The sequence below is a fragment of the Charadrius vociferus genome, unplaced genomic scaffold, assembly GCF_000708025.1.
Source record: "Charadrius vociferus isolate BGI_N301 unplaced genomic scaffold, ASM70802v2 scaffold116, whole genome shotgun sequence".
In the NCBI taxonomy this organism is placed as follows: Eukaryota; Metazoa; Chordata; class Aves; order Charadriiformes; family Charadriidae; genus Charadrius; species Charadrius vociferus.
Window position 1 is genome coordinate 99,959 of NW_009648954.1, and position 13,565 is coordinate 113,523.

The 13,565-nt window shown below is 40.2% G+C and overlaps 1 protein-coding gene across 2 annotated transcripts in view; it reads left to right on the top strand.

The window, feature by feature from the left end:
• The first annotated feature begins 7,017 nt into the window (after window positions 1-7,017).
• The window catches only part of LOC104288624 (fatty acyl-CoA reductase 1-like), a 78,117-nt gene continuing 71,569 nt past the window's right edge, over window positions 7,018-13,565 (top strand). For both annotated transcript variants that reach the window (XM_009887449.1, XM_009887448.1), the window contains exon 1: window positions 7,018-7,206. In XM_009887449.1, coding sequence (XP_009885751.1) covers window positions 7,018-7,206 — 189 coding nt within the window. The remainder of the gene's footprint in view (window positions 7,207-13,565) is intronic.

Below are 13,565 nucleotides of genomic sequence, written 5' to 3' on the forward strand. Positions count from 1 at the left end.
TAATGCACCTGCATATGCCTGAGATTTCACTGTGAATTGATGGGAGCTGTTATATCCCATGTTTCTAGTGCCAGCACATAAATGAAACATGTAGATGCTTATTGCATTTTCCTTTGTATTTTTAATTTTTATTCTTTAAGCACAGAATGGAGCATTCTGTTATTCCAGGAATCACAAGGCTGAAAAGTTGCTTTGTTTCAGACTGGACTGTGGTCCACAGGAGGTAGTGCACAGGTGTTGAACTTTTGACACTATTCCTGCCTCTTTATCCACGTACACGATCTCCTTGGATTATACTGATTTGCTTCAAACCATACAATTGTTGTATATGCACTAGTGTTGGAAGAAAACTGCTTCTTGTTCAAGTATCCACCTCTGCTGGCCACCAAAGTAAAAAGATTGGGTTGTTGCTGCTACAGTCACAGTGGTGGGATTATTTACTTGCTGATGATAGTTAACAAGAAATTATACACAAATGCTTTCAGGCAAAGAACACATATTAGAAATAATTGCTTTTATGTATTGAATTATGTGCATAGTTTGTGGAGTCTTTGTCACACATCCTGGAGGAAAAAAAAAAAAAAAGAAGATGTATTGTTCAGGCATGCAGGCATGCCCAGTGTCCCAGTTATTTAAACTCATAAAATAATTAATAGATTGAGGACGCAAATTGATGAGATTGAAATAGTCTGTGACCACTTTATATTGCTTCTTCTGACCTCAGCTGTACAAGCTCTCTGAAGCAACAGCGGAATTTTTCTTTCTCTGCATGTCCCAGGTTAATCATGCTTCCTCCAGAATTCTGATTAAAGAAAACTCTTATGTATGATCAGATATTTCAGTGCATCACAGAATCACAGAATGGTCAGGGTTGGAAGGGACCTCTGGAGATCATCTAGGCCAACCCCCCTGCCAGAGCAGGGTCACCTACAGCAGGTTGCACAGGACGGCATCCAGACGTGTTTTGAATGTCTCCAGAGTGGGAGACTCCACAACTTCTCTGGGCAGCCTGTTCCAGTGCTCTGCCACCCTCAAAGTAAAGAAGTTCCTCCTCATGTTAAGATGGAACTTCCTACGTTCAAGTTTGTGCCCGTTACCTCTTGTCCTATCACTGGGCACCACTGAAAAAAGACTGTTGCTATCCCATTGGCACCCTCCCTTTAAGTATTTATAAGTATTGATAAGATCTCCCTTCAGTCTTCTTTTCTGTAGACTAAAAAGACCCAAGTCCCTCAGCCTTTCCTCATAAGAAAGGTGCTCCAGTCCCCTAACCATCTTCATAGACCTTTGCTAGACCCTCTCCAGCAGTTCCCTGTCCTTCTTGAACTGGGGAGCCCAGAACTGGACACAGTACTCCAGATGTGGCCTCACCAGGGCAGAGTAGAGGGGGAGGATAACATCCCTCAACCTGCTGATCACACTCTTCTTGATGCACCCCAGGATGCCATTGGCCTTCTTGGCCGCCAGGGCACATTGCTGGCTCATGGTCATCCTGTTGTCCACCAGGACTCCCAGGTCCCTTTCCACAGAGCTGCTCTCCAGGAGGTCAGTCCCAAACCTGTACTGATGCATGGGGTTATTCCTCCCCAGAATTTGTACCCAAGATTAAAAATTTATGCTCAGAAAGTGGCCAAAAACTATTTTGTCTTAAAGGACTCTTGCTGTCTGTAACTTTGTTTCAGAAAAATGTTATTTGTCATTAATTGTAATTTTAGTTGAAGCTAGTCCATTACGTTAAATGTGATGTCTGAAAGATTCATCAGTCTGACCTTCTTCTTTACAGAAATTACATCCTTGTGAAAATGCAGCAGATAAGAGAAAACTCATGAAAACTAGACTAAGTAGAAGGAGATGCCAGAGACGCCATTTGTGAATCTAGATGTATATCTACAGGCATACAGTCCTTTGCTCTTGCGCAAAGCTAAATATCTTTTTTTTATTTTTTTTTTTTATTTTGTTGAGTTGAAAAGGCAAATATCTCAACAGATAAGCTTTTGCGATGGCTGCTGTCATGGAAAGCTTATCAGTGGTTCAAACCATAGTGAAACATGAACCTGCTCCAGTGTACCCATCCTTCATTGCTCGTGCTCCATTTTGCCATCTCTTGTTAACACGTTGCAGCCATGGATCTGCACTGGGCTGTGGCAGTAGCGGCAGTCCATGAGGTTCAGATACAAATTTCCCTCTCAATTTCTATGGCTTTGATAGCAGTCTAACTCTCAGCATTACACCATTGTAATCTGAATGCAGATTTGGCATCAGCGAAGTATGTGGAAGATAAGGACAGTGCATTAGTTGTTTTGTTAAATATCAGCTCAATTGTATCTGCTCTTGGTGGGGGGAAGCTCTCCTTTACTCTTCTGTTTGAGATATGAAGGTTTTCTTTTGCAGGAGCAAAGTATTAGGTTGGTAGGATTCCCACCTTTCCCTTTGCTTGTCCTTTGGTATATGCCCCTAGCAGAAGATCGTGGCTTTGTTTGTAATGCAGTGCTGTAGGTTGTCCTTTATGACTGCTTGAGAGGAGACTATTACAGGCATCAGTAACAGAGCTTTACCCTTAAAGCGGCTTGTGTACTTGTGTCTGTAGAGATGCTCAGTGTGACTCCTGGCTGGCCGGCCAAAAGGTGTTTTTTTCACGCTACAGTTGGAGATGAGTCAGCATCAGCGAGATGTATACTGCTGCAAAGATGCTGTGTTCAGTAATTCAGATGGCATCAGTGATTGCTTTCCTGCTCTGATTAGTGCCTAAACAGTTGGACTTGCCTGTAATTACTCACTTGAGCTGGGCTTCAGGAAGCCCATGTGTGGGCTTTTCTCCACCATTCAGTGGCTTTCTCACCTCCAGTCAGTTTTAGAAGCGAGAGGAACCTCAAGCCCTGAAATAGTCATTATCCGTGTTCACCTCAATAAGGGTCAACTCACTGTGACTGCTAACCACGGTTCAGACTTTGAACAGTTTTCTCTTACCAGACACTTAGTCCCTTGCAGCTTAATTGACTGAGAAATAGTTAATGCCCAGCATTTTTTTCTTCATTTGACTGAGTGTAAAAAATCAAAAAGGAATGCATATAGTTCTTTGTATTTTGAAGTAGACATCCAAAGGGTCAGGTCAGCAGGCAATACTTGGATCATACCTTTTGACCTTAGAAATGCTCTGGTTCCTTAAAATCTCCATAACTTATTCAGTATGTTCTTTACAAAGGCCAAGCAAAATCAATTAAAACAGACAAGAATAAATTCTATTATAAAATCACACTCTTAAAAATATAAAACCCAAAGATGGTTCTGAAAAATAAAAAAAGTCAATATTCCCTGAATAAGTTGAAAGGAGAATATCTTAGCAATCCTGAATATAAGCTAGAATCTGCTTTTGAATTTGGAACCTAATAAAAGCCTCTCTAAATTTGCTTGAACAGATTCAGGGAGATTCAGGGATCTGACTAAACATAGCTGATTGCAGAATTGTGGCTTTTGTGTCATGATCTCAAAACATCAATTTGTTTATGCACATTAAACAAATAAACAGATTTTCTTTGCTGATAATTAGCACGGCATCAGATGGGTGCAAGATTATTGTGTTTTCTGCTAAAGCTAACTTAGAAAAGGGGGAAAAAAAATGTAATGCAAGGAGACACAAATCTGACCCCGTAATAAGCGAAAACCATCTCATTCCTTGTGGATTTTTATTGTGGATGAGGCTGAGCAACCGGATCCAGCTCTGATCTGGCCCTGCAAACTCTGTGTTGCCTGGCTCAGACTGCTTTATTATAGAAAATAGAAAGGTTGTGGGTTTTCTTACCTTTTCTTTTATGCCTATAGGGTTAAGCGAGTAATCAAGAGGAAGAGCAGATTGTCTTAGAAGTTCAGTTTTTCTGTGGGTGTGTTTGGCGCTCCCACTGTCATCATGCCAGAATGGTCTGGGAGATGCAGTTGTTTTCCTGACTTTTTGGAGGCAAATGTTTAAAATGATCTCAGACTACATGGGGAAAAATGGTCAGTTATGTGTATGTAGTCCTTGCTAGAAATACTTAATGAAATGTGGCTGCATGGCTAATTTTAGGGACAGTTTAAAAGTAGTGTGGTTTTTTTTTTTCTTTTTTTTTTTTTTTAACTGTTCTAGCAGGCATTAAACATCTGGCCAAAACAAACAAAGCGTCATTTGGATAACTCAAACAGAGAACCCAAATGAAACAACGTAATAAATTGGTGTCCACATTCAGAAATCTCAAGTTATCTTTGCAGTAGTCTAGAACTATAATGCAAAGCACTAATGTTTACTGGTGCAGGTTGGAAACGTTCTGTATTACTGAAGTGTGGCAAGGAAAGTAGTTCCTGTTAAACACTGTGATAATCTCTAAGTCTGTGGTGCAAAGTACTTTATAAATGTACTATTTTTCTAGCAGAATATTAGGTAGATACGATCATCTGAATATGAGTTCAAAGCAAGTATCCAGTGACTGGAAGTGGTCTTACATTTCATCTTTTTGTTTCCTTATGTTCAGTACAATTTGTGTGGCCTCTAGTGACTAAGGACTTCTCTCATTAATTTCTCTGCTTTGCAGGGCATATGTCATACCAAATTTCTTCAGTTTCCTGTCACCTCTGTCTTCAAATGGCTAAACTACTATCTACTTTTAGATGCGCACACCCTTTCCCACACTTCCAGATTCTGCAAGTTCCTATCTTCCAATATCACTCAGTTTTTTCCAAACCTGAATGAGATGTGACACTTTATTATAAATAAGTTAATTATCTAATAGTTTAACCTGTTTGTTTAGCTTCCCAAGTGGCCAGCTCTTCGATAAGAACAGGTTTTTAATAGGCCTAGATAAGCCTGTTACATTCATTTAAATTGTGATCTAGGCCATATCTGAAAGTAGGCTAATACTCGAATTCACTGAGCCAGAATACCCACAGCTATTAATTTGTAAAATAGTGTCCTTCAGAAGTTATTCTGCTTGACCCACTTTCTAAATTGTATGGCGTACCAGATGATTCATTACAGATAAAGAAATCTGGGGATTTTCATTTGTTTGATGCTATGTACTGCAGTCCCAGGTAGCACTGGGAAAGAAGAACAAAATTTTGTTGGGCTTGAGTCTCCTGTTTATGCGTCTGGGCTATAGCCCGTTCGAAATATACATTCACTATTTACACGTAGCAGTCCATTTATTGTGAAAACTGGCAGATTGGTAGGAATGAAAAGTCAGGTCTGGGTAGATGCATCAGCTTTAGACCCAGATAATGACAGCACATTGACACAGACTGTGGATCGCTTTTCACCGGTGTGAGTAGCAACACCTTGGGGATCGCAGTCCAGCTAAGAACATTCCTGAGTGTTTCAGTGAAGAATGTACACCTTGTAAGGGTTGATCTCTGGTGTCTCTCTTGTTTCAAATAGCTGGTGGTCAATTTTTTTGGGTAAGATACCTCACTCTGTCCTGAGGAAGGCACGGGCTGTAGGACAAGCTGTATTTCTCTCATGGCCCCACACAATGAAGGAAATTTAGCCTACCACCATGTGTAGCCAGGGTTCTTAAAGTACTTTTTGTTGTTGTTCAGTTATGTTGGTCCAAGGCAAGGACTCATTACATAAGATGTTCGTGTATGAAGGCTTGCTGGTTTTGCTCTAAGTTAGGCTACTTCACTGTCCCTGAATGGTTTATTAGGTTTCAGAAATGCAAAAGGGTTAGTGAGAACAGGGAATCCTGACGGACTGCAAAAATGCAGCAAATGCTATATTTCTGATTTGGTATATTTGTATTCTATTAGCCCACAGTTGACTCATGTCACATTGAGAAACTTGAAATGGCCAACAGAGACTCTGAAGCTTCTGCAGGAGGAAGAGAAGTTTTTCTGGGGTACCTGAGGATTGTTCTCTGGGTTCTTGAGTACTGATTGACATCGTTCTACTGTTCTTGCTGCTTTTTGTTTCAAATTTAGTAGGCTTTTTTCAAAACATTTATTTATATTTTTCATGAACCTTTCCCTTGCAGTGGAAGTGGTTTGTGCATAGGAGGAAGTTTTTTCCTCCAGTTAGTCTAATAGAGAGAGGGGCTATTCTAGGAGGATTCAGTCCAGCCTTGTTTGTCATTTAATCAACTTCGAGTTTGAATCAGAATGGCTGGGGAAATGTAGGCTTGAAACCATTGTATCTAATTAAAAGATTTAATTGGGACACTTCATGTGGGAGCCTAGTCATGTCAGCCCCCTTACATAGTGAATGGATCTCCAAAGGGCAGTTCAAACAACCTAAACTCTCCAGAGAAAGCATGTGACGTCTGTGCTCCTTAGAGTTCAGTGGGATGCATTTTGGCCTTAACAGCCAATAGTGGGTGATGACCTACACACAGGAGCATGGTGTTGCAGTCTTGCAGGGCAATGTCATTGCACTGTGTCTTCGATGATGAAGACATGGAATTTCTTCATGGGTTCGTTCCAAGCCAAGACGACAGGAAAAGGCTGGGCACGTTGCAAAGTGATGGTTGACAAGAAATGGAACTGCTTGGCACAGTGGAATAAAGGTGGAAACCACAGCATTTGTACCTGCAGTGTTTGTGAGGAGATCTGTTTCTACTTTGTCTCGTAGGGATAACCACTATCTTTATGGCTGCCGCTTCACAGTGTGTGAGAAATGCTGTTCAACACTACAGTGAGCATCTACTGCTAGAAGTCTTGAACAGCACAAGCTATGTCCTGAACTGTGACTACTGGGTGCAGCTATGGTGTAATATGGAGGATAAGGCTGAGCTTGGTTTTTTAAGATTCTCAGATTAACCTTTTTTAATATTTGTGGTTTATTTTTATAAAAGAGGTTTTTTTAAAAAAGAAAACTTTAAAATTGCCATTGGCTGAACTAATGTGAGCTGCCATAGCTGACTAGAAAAGGTTATCTCAGACTGTAGTTCCCAAATAACTGATCTATGTCTTAATTCAGAAGCCCTTAAAACTTTATTTTTGCATCTTCTCAGGTACCTCCTGCAGAAAGTTAAAGGAAGGACAGAACAAGAAAGCACCATGTCTTCAGTCTCAGCTTATTACAATGGAAAGACCGTACTTATCACAGGAGCTACGGGTTTCATGGGCAAAGTACTGGTGGAAAAGCTTCTGCGCTCCAGCCCTGAAGTGAAAGCAGTTTATATACTTGTCAGGCCAAAAGCTGGACAATCAATGCAAGAGAGAGTAGCCAACATGTTGAAATGCAAGGTAAGTTTCTATATTTTATTCTAGAGTCTAATCTGAAATCCATTTAGCTGGGTGAAGCAGAGGTCTTTTGTTATACTCAATTTATGAAGAACAAAATGCCTTCTGCAGTAATCGTTGTATATTTTTGTCATGTCTAAAACAAACAAAAAAAATTGTACATGAATGAACCTGGATCTGTCTGATTTTCATAGGTGATGCAGCATTTTACACTGTAGTGATGTAATTGCTTTTCTTCTTTTTTACATTGCTGTTTGTTGAGAATTAACTTTTTTCAAAAAAATTACCTTAGCAAATTTCTTTTTTGCAAGAAGAGCAGCGTCTTGCTTTCATGAACTGTTTTCCTTTGCCCACTTTTAAAACTTAATATTTGAACATCAGCATTCAAAAATAAAACTGAGTGTGAGTTCATCGCGCCCTACTCCTTTCCCTTATCGGGACATTAAATTGATTTCATAAGACAAAGCCTGTGGGCTTTGCATTGCTCCAGTACAGTGAGGCACCTGCCATCTTCTGATGTCAGCTCCAGTTTAACCTTACTTATGCAGTGATAAAAAACTGTTGCATTTGGAAAGGGTGTTTTCCAAAGTTGCTTTCAGCAGAACACAAAGGCTAAGACAGACCTGTGAGCTGAAGAACAGACCTGTTGGACCTCCACTCACGTGGCTTGTTTCTGTTGAGCTTTTAGCTTGCCTCTCCGATGAGGAAATACAGATCTCTAGCATCAAGAAGGATGTCAAAGCCCTTTGCTGCATTTAATGTAAAGATTTGTAAGGAGAAACTGCTAGACCAGTTATCTAGTGGTCGAGTGGACTTGGCCGAAGGACCTTGAGGTCCTCAGGGGCTTAGGCCAGTGCAAGGTCATGAACTTGCTCAGACTCCTCCAGCTATAAAAGCCAGAGTTCAAGCTAATGCTTACTGCAAGTGTGAATTTATACACAGCTGATGTGAAATGAGGGGAAGGGACAGATCTGGCCCTAATAGGCAAGGAATTACGTGCAATTAATGTGAGAAATGTCAACTTATCTTTAGAGTATTTGTGTAAAACTTTGAACAACACTTTACTGGAAAAGTACTCCTCCTCCTTCTTCTGGAGTTAGAGGTAAAATAGGGCCATAGATAACTTACTTAGAGACAAGTAAGTTTGGAAGAAGGCATGTGTTTTTCCTCCTAATGTTATAAGGCATCAAGCTAGAAAAATCTTAAGTATGTGCAACAACAGAGTTTGATTTTTTTTGTGTTTTCAACAGAGAGTAGGTTATTTTCCTGTTCAGGAAAATTTGTAAGCATCCTAAAAGGAAGATTTGTGGTTGCTTGCAAGTCTGTCAGGTGCGCTATTTTTCGTTACTTTCACTTTCAATGAACAGTTTTTAGCTGTTTCTACAGCTTTCATAACTGATGACTGTGGGCAATAGTTTTCATCATCAGACAACAAAATCCTAAATGTGGTGTGTTTGCATGGTTTTGCTTTTCTTTTTTAACCCACTAAAAAAATGACGAACCAAGCTATTTTTCGAGACTTCTATAAGCTTTGTTACTATAAGCTGTGTATAGTAACTTTGTTACTATAAGCTTATCTCTTCAGTTGGCCAGCACAGCTTAGTGTTGTCCTTAGTTCTAGGTGAGGTTCCCTAGTGGCTGTTTTATTGTTGCAGCTTCACTAGATGTACCTTTTTTTTTTTTTCTGTAGTGTGTGTCAGCAGCTTTAGACACGCCAACAGCAAACAGGACTTGATAACCTCTCCTTGAACCTTTGACAGCCACCCTCAACATGTTTCAAACAAACAAAAGACAGAGGCAAGTCTCTAAGTTAGGTTGCTGCAGCCTTGAAAAGAAAAAAAAATCTCAGGGTATGCTCACAACTCCTTCATGTCCCCTCAAGGAAGAAGGTGTCTCTTTGATGCTGATCTTAAAATAACGCAAAAATACTTCTCTAAGGCAGAAACCTGACTCCTCAAAGGTTATTTCCATGTGAAAATGTTGACAGCCTTTGGTTTTTCTCTAGAAGTGAAACTGTTAATTCCAGTAATTGAATTTCATGGCAGATGAAGAGGGCAAGAAACATTATTCTTAACATTTTTGCAGATTGTTTGCAGTTGTTTGCTGTATGTCTTTAAGCCACATAATCAGTCATTCACAATCTAGCAACTACACTTTCATTTACAGTTGCGGTTTGCATTCTCCAGTTTGGGAAACCCCTAAGCTATAAAACAAATAAAAAATGCAGCAAAAGCTTATTCCAAGTCTTCAGGCAACATTTGCATTTGACATCCCTGATCATAATCACTGGTGAAGAATGCATATATTTGAGTATGCGCAGGAAAATTCAGAATAAAATCTCTTCTTTTCCTTATGTGTACATATATGATTTCTAATTTCTATTGCATAATTCTTTTCCCCCAAAACTGTTGGATTTAATGCAATTCAATATTTGTATCTGGTTTTAGGAGAAAATACTTTATTTCTACTTTGATATTCTATCCTATGTAATCTTTTCTACTGACCGATCACACATTCACTTTGAAAGTAACTATTTCTTCTTTTACATTATGCCTTCACGTAGTATTATCCTCTGGAATTTCTTATTTTCACATCCAGAACGGAAGTTTCCCAGGAACCAGAGGAATAGAGAAAAACATATTGCCAGCTTCTAAATATTCTAAACAAACAGATAAAACAGTATTTGGGATGAAATAAGATGAAAGCAGAGAAATAGATTGGCAGGAATTAATTGCACTGCATAATGCTTAGGTTCTTCAGGTGAGGTCCTCTGGGGACTCCTGAGTTTTGGCATTACTTAACAATATTTTGAAATAAATTGCCTGTAATTTTTGATCTCTCTTCATATATCTCTGTGACATTTTGGTGGTTTCTATCATCATATCTATGAGGGTTTAAACTTTGAGGTATCACATTTGTGAACTGTCTTGTTCACAGTGTGTACATGTGAATGTGCTGGAAGATGACTCCTGTTAAATAAAAAAGCGACTGTAAGTCATGAAAGGGTGATGCCTTAGTTTGTGCTTTTAAAATGTTTCTCATCTGAAATTTTTCAAATTCTGAATCCAACATGAAGAGTAAAATGTAAAAAATAATTTGGGCATAAATCAGAATTCTTCCACTGTATTCTGCAGTAGCTGAACAGATGGCATTGAAATGTAGTATAATGGTGGTTTTCCTCAGATCTTGTAAAATTAGTTTTACATGAAGATGTGCTATTGCATTAATATGAAATGTATAATGAACGGATACTTAATTATCTCAGCATAAACTCCAAAATGAACGTGTGCAATGAGGAATGTGTGGTGCCTGGTGACCTTGCCTATTTATGAAAGGAGATGTTCTATTTTCCAAAAACAAGTCCCTAAGGGAATCAAGCTATTACCCTGTGCTTGATGAAATGCCGTGTCTGCATGACACAGAGTGCAGCTCTTACACAAAAAACCGCCACATTTCAGTATTCGCTTCACTCTGGATGTGTCCATAGATGTGGATCACAAGGCAAAGCTTGACAGTGCTCTTTACTTATTAGTTGATGGGAGGTGTATATTTATCAGAGGTAGGCAATTGTTTCAAGGAGTATTTTTTGTTGTCTGATCCCTTTGTGTGCAGAAATAGGCAGGGATGCTTGGAGGGGTTGTCTCAGATTCCCTGGAGAGCAGTTACTGGGCTAATGCTGAGTCACTGGTTGTAGCTTCCACTTTGTCCCTAGGAGAGCAGAGCTTTTTCCATGCCCTGTGTGCAGTGAACCAAGGCTGCTTGCTGCTGCCAGGCTGTCTCTTGGATCTATTTGTTCAGTGCTCCTAATTAGAAAGCTCGGTCTAAGCGGGGATTGGAAAAGACTCTTGTTAATGTCTCTGATAATTCAGAGAGAAAATGGGGAGGCTGTGAGGCTGCTGAAAATGGGGAGCAGATATTGCTGGGTGTGACCAGAAATACTGTAAAATGATACAGCTTTTTCATATCATCCAACCACATTCAACACTTATGGTTAACCCTTATAGTTACAGTGGAGAGTACAGATAGACCACCTTCTCTTCCCTGCAATGCTTTGTCAGGAACTACCCATTATGATGGGACTGACCACTGAAAACAGCAGAAGTCCAATATTATCAGACACCTTTGCCTCTTCAGTATTTCCTTGTCAAGTATGCTATGCTTATCAGCAAATATGCAGCAGGACCCTCTGTTAGCCCTATACATTTTACCAAATCATGCCAGATTTCTCTTTTTCCGCCTCCCTTGATTATCCCTTTCTTCACTCCATCCCTCATCACCATAAGCACTAAAGTTTCTCCACACCAAACCAGTGCAGCATCGCTCCCTCTGGAACAGCGTCCCTTAAATCTGCTGTGACCACTGCAATGGTGCATGGATCAGTACTCGGAACAGAGTAATGAGGTGTTTTGGTTGGTGGTACAGGATCCCACTTGCTCAGTAAGAGGTCTGGGAACTACTAATTGGAGTGAAACAGAGCTGAAGATGTTTTCTGTTTTATTATTTATTTAGATTTGCCTCGCTTTGGTCAGTAGACTATCAGAAATAGCTCTGGTATTTGTGTACCAAAGGAAAAAATCTGTCATTTTAACAAAAACTTTTGTCTTACTTGACCCCATGATTTGTAAACCGTGTGGTAGAGAGGAGCTAAATCTTAAGGCTGGTAACATACTGACACGAATGCAGGCAAGGGTCTCAGAGCATTCTGTTCCTCTTTCCTAAGCTAACACCATCTGTTGCCTTGTTCCATTTCATTTCTTTCTCTTCTCCAATTTGTGCTTCTGTTTGAAGAAGGCTGTTAAGGTTTTGCTTTATATCTTAGCAGCTAATAGCCTGCTTCCTACAGCACAAGGAAGGGCCAACAAGACAGCTGGTGCGTCCAGCAAGATAACCTTTCACACTGGACAAAACAGAAGCCAACTTTAGTCCTGAGCTCGAGCACATGTCCCTGGTGTCACTTTCTGCTGTTGGATGTTTGCAACCATGCTGATGCTGCTGCTCCTCGGCTCAAGGCTCTGCTGGCACATGGGCATCTGGAGCAAGCAAAGTGCAATGGCATCGCCTTTTTGGGTGCTGCGCCAAAGCTGCAGCCTTGTATGGTGACAGCTCCTCCTCATTTGACATCCAACCCATGTCGTGACTCAGATTGTAGAATCTCACCCGTCAGCTTTCAGCGAAGTTGGGAGATCTGGCAGCCCTGCTTACTCTTTGATCTGTTCTGCGTGCAAAGCCATGCCTACCAGGAGGCTAATGGAGAAGCTGAGAAGCACAAAGGCCCATGTTATTATCGGTTAGCGTAAGCAGAACTTGGTTTCCTATACCTCCTCTCTCCTTCGCACTTGCACAGCTGTCAGCACAGACTGCATTCTGCACAAGTGCTGGAAGTACGGCTAGGTGGAAATGGCCAGGGGGGGTGTGTATTTTTTTTCACGCATACTCAGATGTCAGAGAAGAAACCATGATAAGATGAAGGAGGAAAGAAAGGTGGTGGTTGAAATTGTGTCCTCCATTGCATCAGTCAGATAAATTCAGGCCACAATCTGATGAGGAAGAAAGAATGTCTTTGTGTGGCTGAGGCAATTCCCAGAAAAAACAGGCTTAATCATACAGTTTCATAGTCATAATGCAGTCTCCGTCACTGCTTAGTATACATGGATGTTGCACAGTAATTTAGAATTTCTCCACATACTGCATAAGTTGATCAGGGATACATTCAGCATTATGGATTTAGAACAACCCTAAGTCTTCTTTGCTGTGTGTGCTTTGTTACACTTATATGTGACTAATGACAGTATTAGAAATACTAATAACTATACTTTTCTGTACATAATGTATTTCTTTGCTAAAACTTTCCAATGTGTCTGGTGAGTCTGATTCATTTCAGTGCCCTTTTGCAGGCTGCTTCCCTTTGGGATACATTAATTTAGAAATGTTTAAAATGGAGCACCTCATATCAACAGTCAGTTTGAAAATGCTTGCATATCTGAAAATGCTGTGTCCATACTCCTTTTTTAGGATTGCAAACTTGTTCTGCAAGGTTCTATGTGCATACAAAAGCAGACATGAAAAAACTGTGGGGAAGTGTCTATGCACCATTCTCAAAAGACGAGCCCTCATATTTTTAACAAAGCTGGAGACAAAATGTGGGTGACAGGATTGCAATGCAAATTAAGACATCCAGGGACAGAGAGACAAAGCAGTTAAATAATCAGTTGGTGATACTACTAAAGAAAGGACTTATGTTTTAGGTATGAAAAGTTACAATGGACATCAAAACATCCAAAAGGAGGGACGTCAGCTGGGTTCAAAGATAGCACAGAGACAGAGAAGTGGGTCAGGAACAGAAGAGTAAGTGGATAAGTTTA